Below are 19,143 nucleotides of genomic sequence, written 5' to 3'. Positions count from 1 at the left end.
TGGTCATTTTGTCCTTGGATTATTTTCTGGGATTTTCCTACTGGTGAAGCATGGTTTGTAGGGACAAATGCTGCATTCGTTAGATCAACTTGTGTATTTGGAAAAAAACAGAGCAACTTCTGACCGTACAGTCCCTTCTTGAAGTCTGACATGACAGCAGCAACCTGGGGACAGGTTGGGGAAAAACTTTGTTTAGTTTTGCCTTGATTACATGAGTAAATTAGCGATGAAGGCATATATTTGTTAGTTGAAGTCACTTTAATTTCATACATGAGAACAAAATGCTGTTTCAGCATTTTGTGTTTTCCATGGCTTGCAATTAGGTGCGGCCATTTTCCTCACATTATACTCGACATTAAACATGAAAATGTATCTAAATTCCAAATAGAGGGCTTACACATATTACCATTTAAAATGCATAAAGTTGGATATCTTTGGTATGATGAAAACCACAGGTGACATCTCTTTTTCTCCTTCTAATTTAATTGATTTGATTTGATTTGATTGATCAGAGGGGCTAGTTTAGACTTGGCAGCTGCATGTTTAACTGTAGTAGCAGCTTTAAGCAGTCCCAAACCCTCTGACTAGGCTTCTGTCAGTTGGGCATTGTTTTCTGGGGCTGGTTCAGGGGGTCTTGGGGAGAGTTTCTTTAAAATGTGTTTCATGTGGGGTATCAAAGGGAGCACAGTCTGTGTCTGAGCACCAGCTGTTTGAGGTGGTCTGATTAATCTTGCTTTATAAATGTAATTGCCTGCTGAGGTGGCAGCATCAAAAAATGCGGGCAGATTCAGAGAGTGGTTAAATATTCCCTTTCATTACTTCAAGGTGTCCTTAGTTGTCTGAAAATTAAAAGGACTCAACAGTCCACATCTACTAGGATTTCCTGATGTTTCAACTCTTGGATCTTACCTGTTGCCACTTTGAAACTGCAAAAAAACACATTCCGGGGATTTCCCGTGCTGAGAATTTGGCAGCAAGGGGCTGCCTGCAGCCAACCCCGTAGCCCTGGCAGAGGTGCTGCTGGCAGGGTTGGGCTCCCAACACCCGGGTGCTTTCGGTGTTTGGGTGCCTAAAGCAGGGGCAGCTGGGCATGGAATGGAGTGCTGTTTGCCCACCTGCAGGAAACCACACCAGGGTGGATTGTTCTACATTCCCTGTTACGCTTCCTCCTTTGCAAAATCGATACCACATTAGTCAACAGCAGAAATCGAGAGTACTTGGGCTGTAGTATTGTCAGATGTAGGTTAGGATTTTCAAATCTCCTTAAGAGGACTAAGATATCCTTTGGGTATATAACCTGGCCAAAGGATTTGGGATTGATACCACAGACTTTCTTTTGAAGGGCAGAGATGCTGACAAAATACATGGTTAGGGCTCAGTCTCCTGCTCCAAGCGTTTTCTGGGTTTGGGAGTACGTATCAAGTTCACAGCGAATGTAACTTTCAAAAAAAGAAAAAAAAAAAAAAAGATTTGCTTTCTTATATTGCTGGAAATTTTTTTGGAAGCAGCATCTGCAAAGTCGTGGTGGCTGTGTTTGACATCAAGAGTTGACTGAAGCTATAAACTGAAGATGTCTGTTTGCTGCCGAGTTTCGTATAGCCCAGATCTCTCTCAAGAGCTGAAGAATAATGAGCAGAGCCCCTACCTCTTTCTTGGTAAGCAGAAAACCTCATTGGGCCAAGCAAATGATTCAGCTGGAGTGTATTTTGCTCGCTGTGAGACTGGATTAATTGAGGTCCTTAAGAAGGGCAGTGTGAGCCATAATGATGATGTATTTTGTTCTGGGAAGAGCTAGCTTGTGTCCTGTGTTACACTTCAAGCTGCCGTTGGCACCTCTCGGGGCTGAGTGATGGCGATGGTCTCTGTTAAGCTCCTGAACTCGTGTGATGCTGCTTTTCTTCTTCTCGTATGGAGTCTTTTCAGCGGCTCTGATAAGCCACTGATCAAAGTTGCCATTGAAGTTTCCCAGCATGAAATGGAACCCTGTTTTATGAATTTCAATTTCTCTTTCTGGCCTACCGTCATCTTCCCATTCACATATCCTACAGGGTTGTGCTATTTTACTGCTGCAGAACGATCACAGCAAAACTTTCATTGTATGGCCTTTTTATTTTATTTTCTTTTTACAGTGGCTTGGGTGAAACTAATTTCTGCAAGAAGGCTGAATAATTGCTGCAAATGAGAACAGATACACAGTTTGATGGGAAGTCTGGTGGTGTTGATTCAGAAGTTAATAGGAGCAGGTTCTGTGTAAAGGAATGAGGGTAGTGGAACAAATGAAACCAGTTTGCAATGGTTTTGGTGTCTGGGGTTTTTGGTCATTTGTTTTTTTATTCCCTAATTGCTTTCTTCTCTCTGCAATAAACCTTACCTTGGGTACGAGATGCAGAATCTGCGCAGCCCCAGCTGCTGGCAGCATATGCCGCAGACTGGCCCAATGGCCACTTTCTGCCTTCGTCTCCCTCTGCGGAGCCGTAATTTTGATTGTTCTCTATTTAGCTACCAATTTCATGAAACTTGTAGGAAGTTTCTCCTCTGCCACCCGCCCCCTTCAGAATTGGTGGAAATTGGCCAACAGTTACTGAGGGGGGGAAGTGGGGGGAGAGCACAGTCTGCGGGATCATGTGGGTTAACTGTCGAGGATGCTGTTACCAGCCTGGTTTTCTATCTGGATGCACAACCCAGAGTTTGAACAAAACCCTTAATCCAAAAATCCTGTGTTTAGAGTCTGTCATTACTACATAGGGGTTCATTCTCTTGAGGGGGGGATGACACCACATGGACAGACACAACCAAAAACTTTGTTTTAACTGTTCTTTACAGGCAAGTTGTAATCAGAAAATGCGCTTTTGTATGTGCTTTTACATCACTGCTGCTGTTGAATAACTACAGCTTTGGTCACAGAACTCTTGATGATAAGAGAGCAAATATGTCCACTTTGCTTCTCAGCTGTGTTCGTTTGGGAAAATTAGGAGTAGCAGAAAATGAAACTATTGCAGAGTGGTGTATTGCTTAGTATTACAGATGTGCAAAATAGGAATAAACAAGAGGCATGATTTGAAAATTGAATCACAGAGTGGCTGGTATCTTACGAAGAGTAACTGTAAAGATGTTCGTGCTCCATAAAGCCTCTAGAACTGAGGCAAAAGTTAAGTGTGGTTAAATGAAGTGACTGGGGGCTTGTGAGGGCAGTGAGAGGATGCTGGGATTTATTAGAAAGAAGAAGAAAGAATCAATCCTGAACCTTTCAGTTAGATTCAGATACCTGTCTGGCTTTAGGGTCAGGGATTTGACCTTTGAGAGAGGTATTTTTGGAAGTTAGAAGTCACATTTAGATCATCCAGTCCCTGCTCCTAGCCAGTACAGGATTTGTTCCTTTCATTATATATTTATTTCCTCCAGTTTAATTATACATAGCCCCAGTGATTCCTTTTTTATGAATTCCCTCTATAAATGCTTATATTCTAAACCAGTCTCCCTGGGTCCCCTGCTTTTAATTTGCTGCAGGGGTGAACCCTGAAATCTTACTTGCAGTTCAGAGTAAGAGATGTGAGTAATGGAAAGGAAAAGGACGTTTACAAAATGAGGGACCATGTTGGTTTGATGCAGTTCAGTTTAGAATTCAGTGTGTTAGGATGTTTTTCTGTCATGGCTGGATAAAGTTGAAACCTTCTTTTCCCCCCCTTGCCTTTCTTCCTGGGAGAAGGGAGGCAGGAATGACTGCCTTTGACTGAGCCTTCCTTTGGAAAGCTGCCCAAGCCAGGGCTCGTGGCCCGTGGGGGCTGAGCCCCACGGTCGCGCAGGCACCGACTTCCACCCTGGTGATTCTGACATAGGTGTCCAGCCGCAGATGTGAGAAAGGAAAGGCAGGTACCAAAGGCAAATCAAGCACGAGTCAAAAGAAAGGCAGTCTCTTTGGTGTCTCTCTGCATCCGAGCAAGGGAGAAGATGAAAGGCTCTGTGTACGCTTCAGTAGCCTTCTCTTTTTCTTGTTCCAGGGATCGGTTTGCCCCCTGAGGAGCAGAGGCACAGGGATGCTGTGACTACTTACTCCTGTTTGTTTATGTTCATTTTGAAGAGGCATGTGAGTAGAGCTGCCTGGGCTGCTTACGGCAAAGGAAATGGATCTCAGGGGAACAATTAATTTCGCTGGGCTATTTCTGAGCCAGGTGAAACCGTAAAATGAACCTGTGTCGTCCCCGTTGCCTAAAAGGGATGTATTTATTTATTTTACGCTTTAATGCACCACTGACAATTTATGGTGTGAGCCTCAGTGAATTTTTAATAGAGAATTGATAGAAGAAAGGTGTATAACATGGGACTTTAACAGAAAAGGTTATTGGACTTGGAAAAAAACACAGAGTGCTAATATCTTAATTAACTTCTCCCTGGCTGTGTTGTGATCCCAGTAACATGACAATTGAGTGCCAGAAGGTGAATCTGGTTGGAAATAAAAGGATTCCAGTTTTGCATTAGAGGTAAGAAATTAGACGGTCCTTCAGTATTCTCGCAGTTTGAATAATCTGGGTTGCTGTTTGCAACACAAAGCAGAGTTTATTGGAATTAAGACAGTCTGCAGAGCTGTGACCTGATGTGTTGGAGTGTCATAGTAGTAAAAAATAATAACAAATAAAATGTACTATCTAAAATATAAATAATAAAAAATAGAAACAGTAAAAAAAACCCCACCACAAACAGTACAAGTAAATATAATAATATAGAAAGGTTTGAGCTCACCCTCCCTTAATCCTGCCCCTTTAGGAGATTAGACAGTTTAGATTCAAAGCACCAAATGCATTTGTATCCTGCTGATTTATCTGGCATGGGGCTGTTGGACCTTTGGGTGGGCGTGTTGACGGGGATGACACTTTTCAGTTAGGTCACTGCTGACAGACGGGTGTGCCCAACTTAGAGGAGCTGCACTCGGGGAGCGCATTAAGGCCTTCCAAATGATGCCCTGGGACTGTCAGTAATGCTTTTCTCCCCCTTTTGTGAATCCTGGCAATCTATTAATTGTGCTGCCGAAGAGCAGCGTCAGGGGAACAAAGCAATCGGTGCCACCATCTGCTGTGAGCAGGCTGGCCATGTTGAAGGAAATGCCTGTTACGCTCCTTTCTGTGGCTGACCCCCATGCTCGTGCTTGTGTCCACATGTCCCGGAAATAACAGCGATCAGAGTGTCAGAGTGATGGAAAAAGGAGAGGTTTATTTTGGGGCAGAAAAGTAGTTGTGTCTGGATCTCTAGAAAATAAGTTAAAGGATAGTTTTCCTATGGAAAGCAAGGCATAAGGACATTGAGAGACCTAGCATAAAACTAAATACATTTTAAAAATTAAGTTTCTTATGCCTATGGTATTATACTAGTCTCTGTTTTCTGCGTGAAGGTGTGATTGTTTCATTTGTAGATGCCATAACCTTCCCCTAACAGCAGATAACCAACACGTTACCCAGTCAGCTTCACAGCGAGCAAGGGGAGTGCTCCAACTTTGCTTATGCATGCATATTCCATCTGTAGCTGGTTGCAGTTTCTGACCATTAAATACATCAGATTAATTAAATCAAACTTACATTAAATAAATCAGAAGTGACACTCGGTAATCAGTGTCACGAGTTTTGGTTTTTCTAACTGAACATGTTCAGGAGAAGGTCTGTTCCCTCTGATAATGTAGGTGCCGTGTCTTTGGAAGATCAGATGGGATTCTTAGTATGACTGGTCTCTTGTAAAACTCTTGGTCTATATGGGGTTGGGTTTTTTCCCCCTGTATTATTTCATAATATCTGGTTCTGAATGACTGAAGAGAAAATTGTCCTCTTCCCACCCCCCCACCCCCCCTCCCCTAATCTGGCTCATTTAGCAACAGAAGGGTTGTAAATATATGTTCTCTTTGTAAAGTGCATCCTGAGAGATTGCAGAGCTTTAGTACAGATTAGTGATGCTTTGCAGTGTTTTCCTGCTGGATGCCTGTTCAGGGAAGCTGCATGTTTTGTGTGTTAAAACATGAGTACTTGATTTCTTCCATGTAGTTCTCTCCAGCACCTCACACAATAATGCTCCTTGTTTCCTGCGTGGGCATATGACCTATATTTAATATAGCTCCCTCCCTGACAGCAGCTTGTGTAAGAAAAAAAAGAAGGGGGGGAACCACCAACCTGGAAGCTTATTTGTTGTATTTAATGCTTTGAAAATGTTTGCTGGAAGAAATGTTAATGTAGCAATGATGTGTGCACATGACATATCAGGGGAAAATAGCTATCAAGCTCAAACCTCACTGTGAGGGCAGCTAAGCCGTGGAACAGATTGCCCAGGGAGGTTGCACTGTCTCCATCTTGAGGGTTTTTTTTAAGACCAGACTGGATAAAACCCAGAGTAACCTGGTGTGACCTCAGAGCTGACCCTGTCTTGAGCAGGAGGTTGGACTTGATGACCTCTTGATGTCCTTTACTATCTGAATTTTCCTGTGATCCTATTAGGTTGTGAGCAGCTTTGCAGAGGGGAGAAACAAATCTTCCCTTGCCACCACTTCCTATGTAAACTGATCCCTAACAAAGGTAGGTACCGGTTAGCCATGGAGTCTTGCACTTCAAGGCTGGTAACACTGAGCCTGAGCCATTGCTAGTAGTCCAATTCCTAGTAGAAAAGCCACTAAAGTCACCACTGCAAAAGCAGTGAGTGACTGGTGATCGCATTGGCGCTGAGGCCAAGGACTGAAGGGGCCAGATATCTGTAGATTACTTTCTGCTACAGTGGAAAGATGCTGATTTGTATTACAGGGCACTGGTTGTGCTGTGCCACCGGCACGTAGGAATAGACCAATTGATTGCCTGAGTTCGCGTCTTGCATCTCTTTCGAGCCCTACATTAATGCAAGCAAAGTAAATTGTGCGGAGTGGTTGACATTTAATGAAAAGATTATTAGTGTTTAGAGGAGTGCTTTATGATCATCTACTATGGTGATAGATGTACTAAAAAGCCATGAATAGATTGCACAGATAAAAATATTATTGCTTAGATTATAGTACTTAAAGGTGAGACTTGTTTGTCTTACCTGTCTGTAAATCATGCAGCACACGTTTAGCTCCATGTAGGCAGCAGCTTTTTATAGTAAAAGCCTTAGAAAATTTGTTTGAAAAAGAGCATACCTGGTTTTTGGATGTCTGGAAAAGGACATAAAAGAGAGAATCATGTTAAATAATGGAGGGATAAGAGTTCTAGCGAGAAGAAACATCCATCTTTGATACCTGTTTGACTCTGTCATGAAGAAGCAATGTTGAATGTGAAATGAATCCTTTCAATACAGGGCAATCAGTATTGTACTTAGTGGGACTGGATGCAGTGAAGGTCTTTTGAACTGCTTGTATTCATGCCAAGTACTTTTTTTTTTTTTCTTCCTTGCAGCAAAGAAAACTTGTGCTGAGTCTGATTTCACTTGTGACAACGGCCACTGCATCCCAGCCAGGTGGAAATGTGATGGTGAAGAAGAATGTCCTGATGGGTCAGATGAATCAGAAGCAGCATGCAGTGAGTAGCACAGAAAAGTGGTGTTTCTCAGACATGTTGTCTTATGAAAGCATGGAGAAACTGGAGGTGGTGTTCCTAGCACTTGCAGGATGATCTGTCAACTTTTGCTTCTGCTAGAACAGAAATTAAAGACACAAAAGCTTCAGGCCATTCAAATCAGATGGTTTCCAAATTTTCAAATGTACCAGTTTTCCAGACTGTGATACAGGCAGTACTATCTAATGTGTATTTCTGTCTGTAACAGAATTGAAAATATCTTTAGCTCTGTTGCAGTTTATCTGGTTGTAGGGCTCATGATCAGCAGTGGTGCATGAAGATTTGTGCTCACCTGGGATCAGGGCTTTGGAAACGCAGATTTGCAGTGTTTTGCATGGTAGCATATTGGGATTTATCATCACTGCAGACGGCTCTTGTCATTACAGAGGAACTGTACAATGTTAGAGCATTGCTCATTTTTTTTTTTTTTGCCTTTGAGAAGAAATTAAGAAAAAGGTACCAAGTGGAGGATGAGCAATGTAAAATAACTAAAGCTGCAAGTAAGTATGACAGATGTTAACTGAAGGGAACACCTTTCAAAAACCCATTGATTCAGTCAGTAAAGTGACGTGCTTGATTTTCATGTAGCGCATTCAAAAGAACAAGAATTTTGACTCTGAGGACATCAATTTGCACTCCTTTGTTCTAGAACTGTGAAGGGTTGTCCAATGTTGAGTTGAAGGGAATCCCACATATATTTTAATGAAACCACTAACTAGTATGTAGACTTCTATTTGTGTGCTTACTTACATCTGCAGATTTGTTCTTGACCAAGAAACTGGTACAAGCCATTGTATTGAATTTCCAGTCATGTACTTCACAAATATATTCCCAAGAGTCAGAAGCAGTGTTGGAGGAAGTATTTTATTGGATTTCTTCAGAATGGGGCACATAGAGGACTTTGGAATTAACCATACTTCCATTTTTAAGCCTAATACCAGTCCTACTTTCTCCCTAGTTAAGGAAGATGAATGCACTTCTCTTGCATAAAATGAATGGAATCATTTTTGCAACCATGTACAGGCTACAGAAAAAATTACTTCAGTAACTACATTAACATGTAGTCTTTCACCCTTAGTCAAAAGTTATCTTATTAATGCTGCTTCCACTACCTGATTATCTGGAGGGGGGCTGAATAAATAAGCAGCTCTATTCCCTGCAGTTTCTGTCTGTAAATCTCTTGTTAGAGACCATAGCATGGACTGTGTGTAGGCTATGCAGCGCTAAGATCCCTGACAATTTCTCTTAATCATCTTCCATTCCTTTTCTAGCCATTTAACCTTCCATTTTTCCCCTACTTATTTCATCCTCTGGGGAAATCAGCCTTAAAACTTAAGTATAGCAAAAGAGACTTGACTGAAGGCTCTGATTGTTACAGTACAGGACTGCTGTCCTGAGAGGAAAGTGATTTTTTTTTCTGCTTGAAATCATTTAAGAGACTGAAGTCTGCATTTCTGTGGTGGTGGCTCTGTTAAAAAAAAAAAAAAAAAAAAGAGATGGCCCTTGAAATGTCAAATGTCTCCCTGGTGCTAGTAGGAGTGGGCCAGTGTCACCTCAACGCAGGGAGAAGTTTGTTCCCATTCCGTAGTATATGCTTAATGGGTGAATTGGGAATTTCTTGTGAAACTAGCAGTACCTGTATGGACCGATTCTTAATTTGTTTTTTAAATACAAGGGCATTGAAACCAGGTGAAAGACTATAGCATATAACTATGCCATATTTTATTTGTTTATAGCTTTCTTGGGCAGATTTACCATGCTCTGCCTCAGCATATGGTACTTAGGTTTTGTTATGAGCTTTAGCAAAAATAGGTCAATTTTTGTGTGTTGGATGCATGAACTTGTATGTTGATGTTCACAGCATACTTGATACAAGCCTATGTTTGTCTTGTGGCTAGCTCGCAATAGAAGCCAGTGTTTCTGTCTATACCAGTTAAAAGCTTGCCTTTGAATCTTAAAAATGTCTGCAACTCGAATTTTGGAACTTTACTTGTTTTATAGGATTATTCAGATCTGAAGTTCACACTTAATCAGATGAAGATCAAGTAGTTTTAATCTTATGACTGTTGATAGCTATAGGCTTTAATTTGCACAGTAAGGACATTCTTCCCAGATGATTTGTATCCTTGTCATCCAAGTGTGTGTCATCTCAAAGGCTGATCTGCTCTGCTCTGAAACAGAATCATTCTGGGAATGCGTAAGCGCGGTGCTGGTCACGGGGTTGATTCACATATGTTTGCAGGTCTTCCTACTGGTCACGACAGCAGTGAGTTATAAACCTGGTAGACAAGAAACTGGAAGTGTTAGGCTTTGTTTTTAATTTGTACCCTTAACGTAAAAGGCCTACCTCTGTGTGTGTGTAAATGCCAGTTAGGGGCAAGGCAAGGCTGGAATGAAAAACAGAAAATGTAGTGAGAGGCAAAACTTATAGCTGGACATTCCTGTATGGTCCCTCCCTCCAGTCCTGCTTTCTTTCTCCCTGATGAAAACAAGGCTGAACTTTCTCCCTGTGGCTGAGGAATGACTGCAGCCCCTTATGACTGTCTCATTTTCTTGTTCAGAAATGCAGCACAGCCCTTTGGAGGAGCCTGCACTGCAGTTTCCCTTGGGAAGGGGCAGGTCGGGAAATCGCGATTTCTCGCCTCTGGCAAGATCAAACTGCTTAATAAAATCAATTGCTTTCAGACAGGCCACGTAATTGCCAGCACCTCTGCCAGGATCCAGGGTTTATTCCTCGATTAATGCAACACTGGGACATTGTCCACAGCCCATTCGAGCTAGGGAGGTTAAGCACATTGATAGTGCTGACTATTGCATTTTAGGAGTATTTCCAGCTTAGAATGTGATCAAAGCAGGGCAGTTTCTCTGAGCACCTAGCTGCCTGCTAAATGGCTTTTTATTTTCTGAATGCTTTTGTGGTGCTTTTTTTAATACATTTTGTGCTCTCTGATTGGTAGTTAGGGATGTTGTGTCCCCATCTCTAATGTTCAGTTAAGGATAACAGTTTGTGGCTGTGGTGTTTTTTGGGGTTCTTTAATGTGGTTTTTTAGGTACACCTCTCCAAAACCAAAACAGTACTTTGCTTTTTCAGTTTCCCAGATAACTGAAGTTGCCTAGCTTTGTACCTAACAATAACCTCTCTAGGGATGTTACCCATCCCCAGATTTTCAGGAGAGCATGACCTGTCTTATGTCGGATAGGTAAGATGGCATCACAGGAAGCCTGACTTCTGTTGGACCTGTGATGTCTAGGGCCTTTTCTGCTATCCATGCAATTCGAAGTTTTTTCTTCAAGCCACTGAATGTGGCCAGGTGTAAGGATATCTTTTGAGGCCCGTGGAATTCTCAGCTGCTGAGATGTGTAGGACTTCTTGTCGTGGGTTTTGGTCCTAATTGAAGGTTGATTAATTTCTAGCATGAACTGATTTTGGAGAAGACGATTGTGATTGTCCAGACTTTGGTTTGAAATGTCTCATAATGAGTAAGAAACTGCTTATTTCCTCATTTTTCTTTGAGCCAGATCCTTAACCTAGACATGCTCTCTCATCCATAGGTTTGTCCAAGTGAATTATTCATGTAACACATCAGTGTTGCTACTAAACTTCAGTGTTCTGCAATCTGTCAGTTTTTCAGTGCTATTATCTGGCTGCTGAATTTATTTTGTCTCATTTAATTTATATTAAGTTTTCAAAGAAGTGTGTCTTCCTTTTCTATAAACTGATGTATTCTGGGGTATCTTGTGGGCTAGATCTGTTCTCTCTGAAGTCATCATTAGAAATACTGTCAGTTTAGGCGGGAGATGTGTTTTGGTTTTGTTGGTCCACCCCCGGCCCCCCCCCCCCCCCCCCCCCGTGTGGAAGCAGAATAAGCTGCTAAATCAAGAGAAACAAAACCACGAAAATTAGTGCTATCTGCAAGGGGCAAAAGGGACCAAATTCACAATTTAAGAAGTTGCGTCGATTGAGGCTGGGAGAGGGAGGAGGAATTTAATATTGAAGAGCAGAAAATTATTTTGAGAAACATACTTAATAAATTAAAAGAAATGGGATGGTGGGTGAGAGGGAACAAAGAAACACCACTTAGCTGTGCTGCAGCGGTGCTCCTGGTGGGGAAGGGGAAGAGTTAGTACTTGGGCATGCCAACTCCCAGCTTTATCTTCCTCGACACAGCCTTTTTAGATTCAGCAATTGCCTGAACTAGACCTCTGTTCAGGAAAGGTTGGCCGCTTGTGCGTAAAGCAAATGAACTACTTTGGCTTTGCAGGATACATGCCAAGATAATAGTCACGGGCGAAGTAGGCTTGTTCTCCTGTTTGACATCAGCCGTTGCTGCATCTCTGTGCCTGCTGTGAGGGAGACCCTATAGTGGGTGCAAAACTGTCATTGGAAGGTGCTCTGAAATAATAATGGATTTCATCTTTGCCGTGCCAGCTTGTTAGTATGCAAGGAGCTCCCCACAAATCGTTTAAAAAGATAGCAGAATATCTGGAAGTAGTGGGAGTAGAGTTAGTGCCTCTGTCAGCCTGACGCCTGCGATTCTCATGTACCTCACCAGCAGCTGCTTTGGGGTACAGAAAATATTTTTGACCTCCCAGTAGGATCGAATGCTGGGGACCTTATAATTGTTTGCTGCAAGGTTATACAGCAGCATGCCGCTGCCAGCTGCAAGGAGATCTTTGGTAGCCTACACATACTCTGCCATTGGCGAGCCCACCATGGCCAGAGTCCTGGACTTACTTTTCATTGCTCTCACTAAGGCAACCCAGTGTGGCTCGGTGATCACCCTAGAGCTGTGATGCAGTTGCTGCTGATATGCACAGGCTTTGCATTCCTTATGATTTTCCTATCTGGTTTCTTGCAGCTGAGAGAGGGCGAAGGGAAGTAATTTTTCTTACTGAGCTAACAGGCACCTCCAGCAAAATGAATGTTACCCACCTAACGCTGCTCCAGCGCAGGTACTGAATCGTTCTGCTTTTTTTACAAGAAAGAAATTTTAAATTTCCCTCTGAAGTATTTTCATTATTTAACCAGTGATTTTAACCAAAAAATCTCTAGAGAATAATAAAAGCATGCTAACAAACAGTAACAGCACTGAAGGGAACACAAATTAAAGAGATAGAGCAAGTGAAAATCCGAGCTGGCAAACTCTTGCTGAAGGCCATTGTATATATAATGAGACCAAGGAATGCAGACAGCTTATTTCTTTATCAGATATGTGACATTCTCCTAGTTAAGAGCAGAAATTATTATACAGAAAGGTATAGTGGGGTGTTATGAGGAAGAAAAAGGGAAGAGGAGACCTGAATTCATATTGTATGTAATAGGGAATGATTTAATAGGGCTGGTTTAATAAGCAGCAGTCCTGGAAATAGATTTTTTTTTAAATGGAATATAAAATCAAACCCTCGATGTTGATTTGAAGTACAGTACCAGTTCATGCAGTCTTTTTTTATTTTGAAGTACATGTCACAAGCCTCTCAAGGAGATGTATCCAAACTTGACAGTTATATTTTTAATGGGTATTTTCCATGGTCCTAGGCACTTTGTGTGCTGCTGCTGTTCATGCTGATCTCACAGTGGTGATCAGTTCTGTTCTTGATTTCTGTCAAGCTGCCCAAGTGCAAAGTTCTGTAATTGTTGGTAGTGCTGATGGTATTGCTCACCCCCAAATGCACAGTCCTCTCCTACCTCTCCACCCCGAAGGATATTACATCTCTATTATTACTCTTCGATCCAGGTCTCCTGCATGACTGAGTGAGTTTGGTGACGTTACTGCATGTTTGTGGAAAATTACTTAATAAACTCTTCCCTGCTCTTGGAGAATTTATCCTGGAGAAGGGTGGACTGTCTCATTCAGGGCATCACATACACTGAGCAATTGACCTTCAAGTAGCAAAAGAAAAAACTAGGCCAAATCAGCCAGGCACAGCCAGATACCAGATTTTAGGACCTGGGGCAGTAATAGAGAGGATTTTTTCCTTGGTTTTTTCACCCTCCAACATTAAGAGCAGATCTGTTTGTATATATGTGATGATATGGTGGGGGATTGTAAATGCAGTGGAACATGTAAATTAAAGACTGTTCTGTTGGATTAATTTGTTACAGATTATTCAGGGAATTGAATAAGGTAATGTTAATGTCAGGTGTAGAGGTGTGCATTTTAACAACACTCCCACTACACTAACTGGCTATTGCCAGCATGAAATACAGCAGCTCTGATAGTCATGTCACTGTCTCTCTACAATTACCCCCCATCACTGTCTCCGGTCGGCTGTTGGGAGCACTGCTGGGTTACAGCAGCTCAGGACCACATCCCAGGTTTCCACTGCATCTGTAAAACAAGTACAGGACAGGGTATAGGATGTGGGAACACTTGTAGAGCTACAGGATCTTCCTGGTGACAAGGCACAAAAGAGGCAGTCTCATTTTCCAGACTGGTTTGTAGGGCTCATAATGAAAACTTTGATTTGTCAAGGTGATCAAATTTATTGATACAGAATAAAATGAAAGCACTCCATGATGATCTCTCCATGAAGTTATGGAATCATTTCAGATTAAGGGACCTCTGGGGGTCATCTAGTCCAATTCCCTGCTCCAAGTGGACCCCTATCTACATGTTTGACCACCCTTATTAATGAAGAAAAAAAAAATATCTCTGTATCTCACCAGAATTTCCTTTGCTGCAGGACATGTCTGTCACCTCCCATCCTGTCACTGTGCACCTCCAAGAACAGTCTGACTCCATCTTCTCTGGTTCCTCCCATTTTGTAGTTGAAAGTAGCAATAAAATCTTCCTGTACCCTTCTCTTCTGATGGCTGAACAAATGCTGCTCTCTCAACCTCTCCTTGTATGTAGTCTCTCATTTCCATTTCAGATTATTTTGTCAGATAATTGGAAATGACACGATTCTACAACCAGGATACAGTTTTTGCATTATTCACTGGCCTCTGTCCAAGCTTTACCACATCAAAAACATAGCATCAAAATTAATCCATTTTTATGTCTTTAGTATGCTACTTAGCTTCCAGCTCTACTTAGGGTTCCAGACTCTTGAAAACCCCTTTCCATGGAAGTGTTCAGCAGTACACTGCACGTGGACAAGGCTGAGGCTTGTTAGCAGACTAGTAGTTCCCTATGGATAGTGGCTTACAGTCCAGTGCAGATTTTTAAAAATCCTTTTTAGCCTAAGTGTATGTAACTTCAAATTCTCACAAATATACCTTTACTCCTGATTTAATCATCCTGTCTCAGCCAGTGTATACTTGCTTCCAAAGTGCCTCTGGTTTCTTAACCACTGTAACTCCTTTGAATGCCTCCAGGTGTGTCCTTTATTGAGCAACCCCAAGTTGACCTCAGTATCCCAAAGGACACAAAACTGTAGGGGACTAACACAAGAAGGCTTTGACAGGGTAAGGAAGCAAATCCAGTTTTTCCTGCATCCGGTTCCTTTTCTTGAAGCATGAAATTACCCTTTTTACATCAAAGGAAATTCAGTGAACTCAAAGCCTAGCTGTTTATCCCTAGTAGTGGGATAACTTTTATCTGCAGCACATGGGCAGTGAATTACATCCTCTTTTTGATGATTACATGGCTTTGGTGGTCTCAGCATTTTACTTACCTAGAGATGTAAATGAATTTAGGGTATGTAATGATTGTGCTCCAATTCTACCAGTGCTAAAGAGTTTTAAGTAATATCTGTTCAAAACAAAATGTGTGTTTTCCTTTAAGTGAAGGTGTTCAGAGCTTATATCTCAGAAGTGACCTTTTCAGAGGGCAAAGTCCTATAGGAAAACCAGTAGAAAATACCTATCAGGTTTCTTCTGATGTTTTATTGTTCTTTTCTTAAGCAATGTTACCTTGTGAGAAAGTCACTTTTTCATGTAGCATTGCAAGCTTTGACATTTGCAGTGTTCCCATACCTCACATCGACTTTGGGCTTTTGCTAGTTGACTGCTACAAAGATTTAAATGCTGGCATTTAAATATTTTTCCTATTGGTCTAATGTGTTCATGCAGTTCATAAACGGGAATGGTCATAAAAGGGTTTGATGCTGACTTTTTATAGCTATAATTAATCTTGCAGTTATTTCAATAGGAGAGAATAGGAGGAAAATGAAAGTTGAGGATGTGAAGCTTATGAACTGGCAGGCCTCATTGAGAGGGCTTTAAACTAGATTTGGAGGGGGGAGGGGATAAAACCAGGCTCACTAGGGTTGAGCCTAGGGGTGGCGTGCCAGAGTTGAAATCAATAGCCCAGCTCAGGTGCATCTACACCAATGCATGCAGCATGGGCACCAAACAGGAGGAGCTGGAAGCCATTGTGCAGCGGGACAGCTATGATGTAGTTGCCATCACAGAAACATGGTGGGATGCTTCTCATGACTGGAGTGCTGCAATGGATGGCTATAAGCTCTTCCAAAGGGATAGGCAGGGAAGGAGAGGTGGTGGGGTGGCTCTGTATGTTAGGGAGTGTTTTGATTGCATAGAAATCAACGATTGTGAAGACCAAGTAGAGTGCTTATGGGTAAGGATGAGGGGGAAGGCCAATGAGGCAGATATCTTGCTGGGAGTCTGTTACAGGCCACCCAACCAGGACGAAGAGACAGATGAGACATTCTATAAGCGACTGGCAGAAGTCTCGCATTCGCTGGCCCTTGTTCTTGTGGGGGACTTCAACCTACCAGACATCTGTTGGAAGTATCACATGGCAGAGAGGAAACAATCTTGGGGGTTCCTGGAGTGTGTGGAGGATAACTTCCTGACACAACTCGTGAGTGAGCCCACCAGAGGAGGTGCCTTGCTGGACCTGCTGTTTACAAACAGAGAAGGACCGGTGAGAGATGTGGTGGTCGGAGGCTGTCTTGGGCTTAGCGACCATGACATGATAGAATTCTCAGTTGTGAATGCAGGAAGGAGAGGGGTCAGCAAAACTGCTACCATGGACTTCCGGAGGGCAGACTTTGGCCTGTTCAGGTCACTGGTTGAGAGAGTCCCTGGGGAGACAGTCCTGAAGGACAAAGGGGTCCAGGAAGGCTGGACAGTCTTCAAGAAGGAAATCTTAAAGGCGCAGGAGCAGGCGGTCCCCATGTGCTGTAAGAAGAGCTGGTGGGGAAGGCGACCGGCCTGGCTGAACAGGGAGATTTTGCTGGGACTCAGGGAAAAGAGGAGAGTTTATCACTTCTGGAAGAAAGGGCAGGCAACTTACGAAGAGTACAAGGATCTCGTTAGGTCAAGCAGGGACAAAATTAGAAGGCAAAAGCCCCACTAGAGCTCAGTCTGGCTACAGTCGTAAAGGATAACAAAAAATGTTTTTACAAATATATTAACAACAAAAAGAGAGGCAAGGAGAATCTCCATCCCCTACTGGATATGGCGGGGAACATTGTCTCCAAGGATGAGGACAAGGCTGAGGTACTTAATGCCTTCTTTGCCTCAGTCTTTAATAGCCAGTCCAGGTATCCACAGGGTATTCAGCCCCCTGAGCTGGAAGATGGGGATGGAGAGCACAATAACCCGCCCATAATTCAGGAGGAAGCAGTTAAGGACATGTTAAACCACCTCGACACCCACAAGTCTATGGGGCCTGATGGGATCCACCCGAGAGTACTGAGAGAGCTGGCGGAGGAGCTTGCCAAGCCGTTCTCCATCATTTATCAGCAGCCCTGGTTAACAGGGGAGGTCCCAGAAGACTGGAGGCTTGCCAATGTGACGCCCATCTACAAGAAAGGCCAGAAGGAGGATCCTTATAGGTCCTGCTATAAAAAGTCTGTCCCCATGTTTCTTATGAGCCCCCTTGAAGTACTGGCAGGCTGCAATAAGGTCTCCCCGGAGCCTTCCCTTCTCCAGCTTGAACAACCTCAACTGTCTCAACCTGTCCTCACAGCAGAGGTGTTCCAACCCTCTGATCATTTTTGTGGCCAAAATCTTTTGTTTACTTACTATGGCAGATGTGAAAGGAAATAATTGCTGGGAATCAAAGGCAAAACATAATTTGAAAATTGAAATGTTTTGCTAAAAGAATGAAGCAGTATTGCACTGTAAGAGTGCAGAAAGCAAACCTTTTCTCCTTTCTTAAATGTGTGAATTATGCTGTGAGGGGAAAAATAAGTTAATATCAAATGACATTAGTTGAACATTTTCCACATTTAAATAGCTTCTGTGTTTTAGTAGAATGAATGGTATGTTGAAACTGTGATTCCTAGTTCTGTCACCTTTTCCTGGATAGGTATTTTTCCTCTCTTTCTCCATTCCTACAATTTATAGAATCATGGTTTTGTGTTTTTGTTCAGGACAAACTCCCACTGGAATAATTTGCAGTTTTCATAAGGGTCTCGTGACACTCCATCACTCTTCCTTGAGGATTAGGATCATGATTAAGACTGGTTTAATACGCAGTCTCTGTATGCTTTGATAGATAACTTACGTAATTTAAACCCCGCACTGGAGATTTTTGATTCTCTGAAATGCTCCTGGTGAGGTTGTGCTCTGGGGTGAGGCACGGTTGCTGACGGTGCTGTCTGCACATGTGAGGGTAGTGTGGATCTTCACCCTGTGCATTTGTGGGATGCGATGAGCTTCCATCGCTGCTGAGACCCTTAATCAGGGCTTTACTTTAGCAATAGCTTCTAGTCTCCTTTCTAGGGATTCTGTACTCACTGGCTGTATTCGGAGTGACAGATTTCAGCTCACCCTTTCTGTCTTGTATTTTAACATATTAAAACATGTTAAGAATCCTTTGCATTAAAATACAGAGGGCTTAGCTCAGCAGCTTTGTTGGACTGCACATGCTTACACATTCCCATATGAATGGACTCATGCCAGTTATTGCACCATTTTTCTGGCTTATTCTGCTAGGGTAGTCTTCTTACCATGTCATTTGAGTTCTCTAAGTGTACTGTTGTACAAGACTCAAGTTATTGTATGGAGACTCTGAATTCTCTGGGCACAGAAGTTACAAACACTAGTCATTTTACCACAAACATAACCATGCTTCTCCCTTTTTTTTTGTACAGGGAGAAACATGTCTAGCATGTTTGACAGCAATTTCATTTCTAGTTATTGTGTGTGCATTTATATGGGTAAAATTATACGTGTGTATTTAGAAATGCACATATGCACAGACACAAAAAAATAATGGTATGCCATTCAAGCATTTCAGTAGATACATTGGCCCTGTATGGAATGTGAATGAGAAATAGTAATTAACATACTGAATTCTGCTAGAATTTTGTATATTTCTGCTTCAGTTCTCTGCCTTCTCTGCCTCTAGACATGTTGCAAGTGTCAAACTTGGAGCTGAGTTGTGTGAACCAGCGGGGATATTTGTAATGAAGTAAAGGTGTAGGTGATAGGGGAAAGCCTTTTTTCTCAGACAGAGGTCTACACACCACTATTCTTGTGCAATAGCCTGAATACATTCAATTAAAGTTGCCATCTAAGCTGCCTGTTCCATCCTCTGAAGGCAGGTGGAGGTTTCTTTGTATGTATATAGAAGATCAAATGTTCAATGCAAGATAAGAAATACAGTTATTTAATAGCAGCTGATCCTTTTCAGACTTAGTTTCTTTTGCACATATAAGAGTGAGGACATAT

The 19,143-nt window shown here is 42.3% G+C and overlaps 1 protein-coding gene across 1 annotated transcript in view; it reads left to right on the top strand.

Moving 5' to 3' along the window:
• Nucleotides 1-19,143, top strand: part of LRP8 (LDL receptor related protein 8) — a gene marked incomplete at its 3' end in the record, with an annotated part of 193,161 nt that overhangs the window by 108,401 nt on the left and 65,617 nt on the right. Inside the window, exon 3 of the mRNA XM_082002685.1 lies at nt 7,395-7,517. Within this exon, the coding sequence (XP_081858811.1) occupies nt 7,395-7,517 (123 nt within the window). The remainder of the gene's footprint in view (nt 1-7,394; nt 7,518-19,143) is intronic.

The sequence above is a fragment of the Phaethon aethereus genome (genome assembly GCF_964289735.1).
Source record: "Phaethon aethereus genome assembly, chromosome: 8".
NCBI lineage: Eukaryota > Metazoa > Chordata > Aves > Phaethontiformes > Phaethontidae > Phaethon > Phaethon aethereus.
The sequence above is the reverse complement of the archived record's forward strand: the minus strand, read 5'-3'. Positions and strand labels throughout refer to the sequence as shown.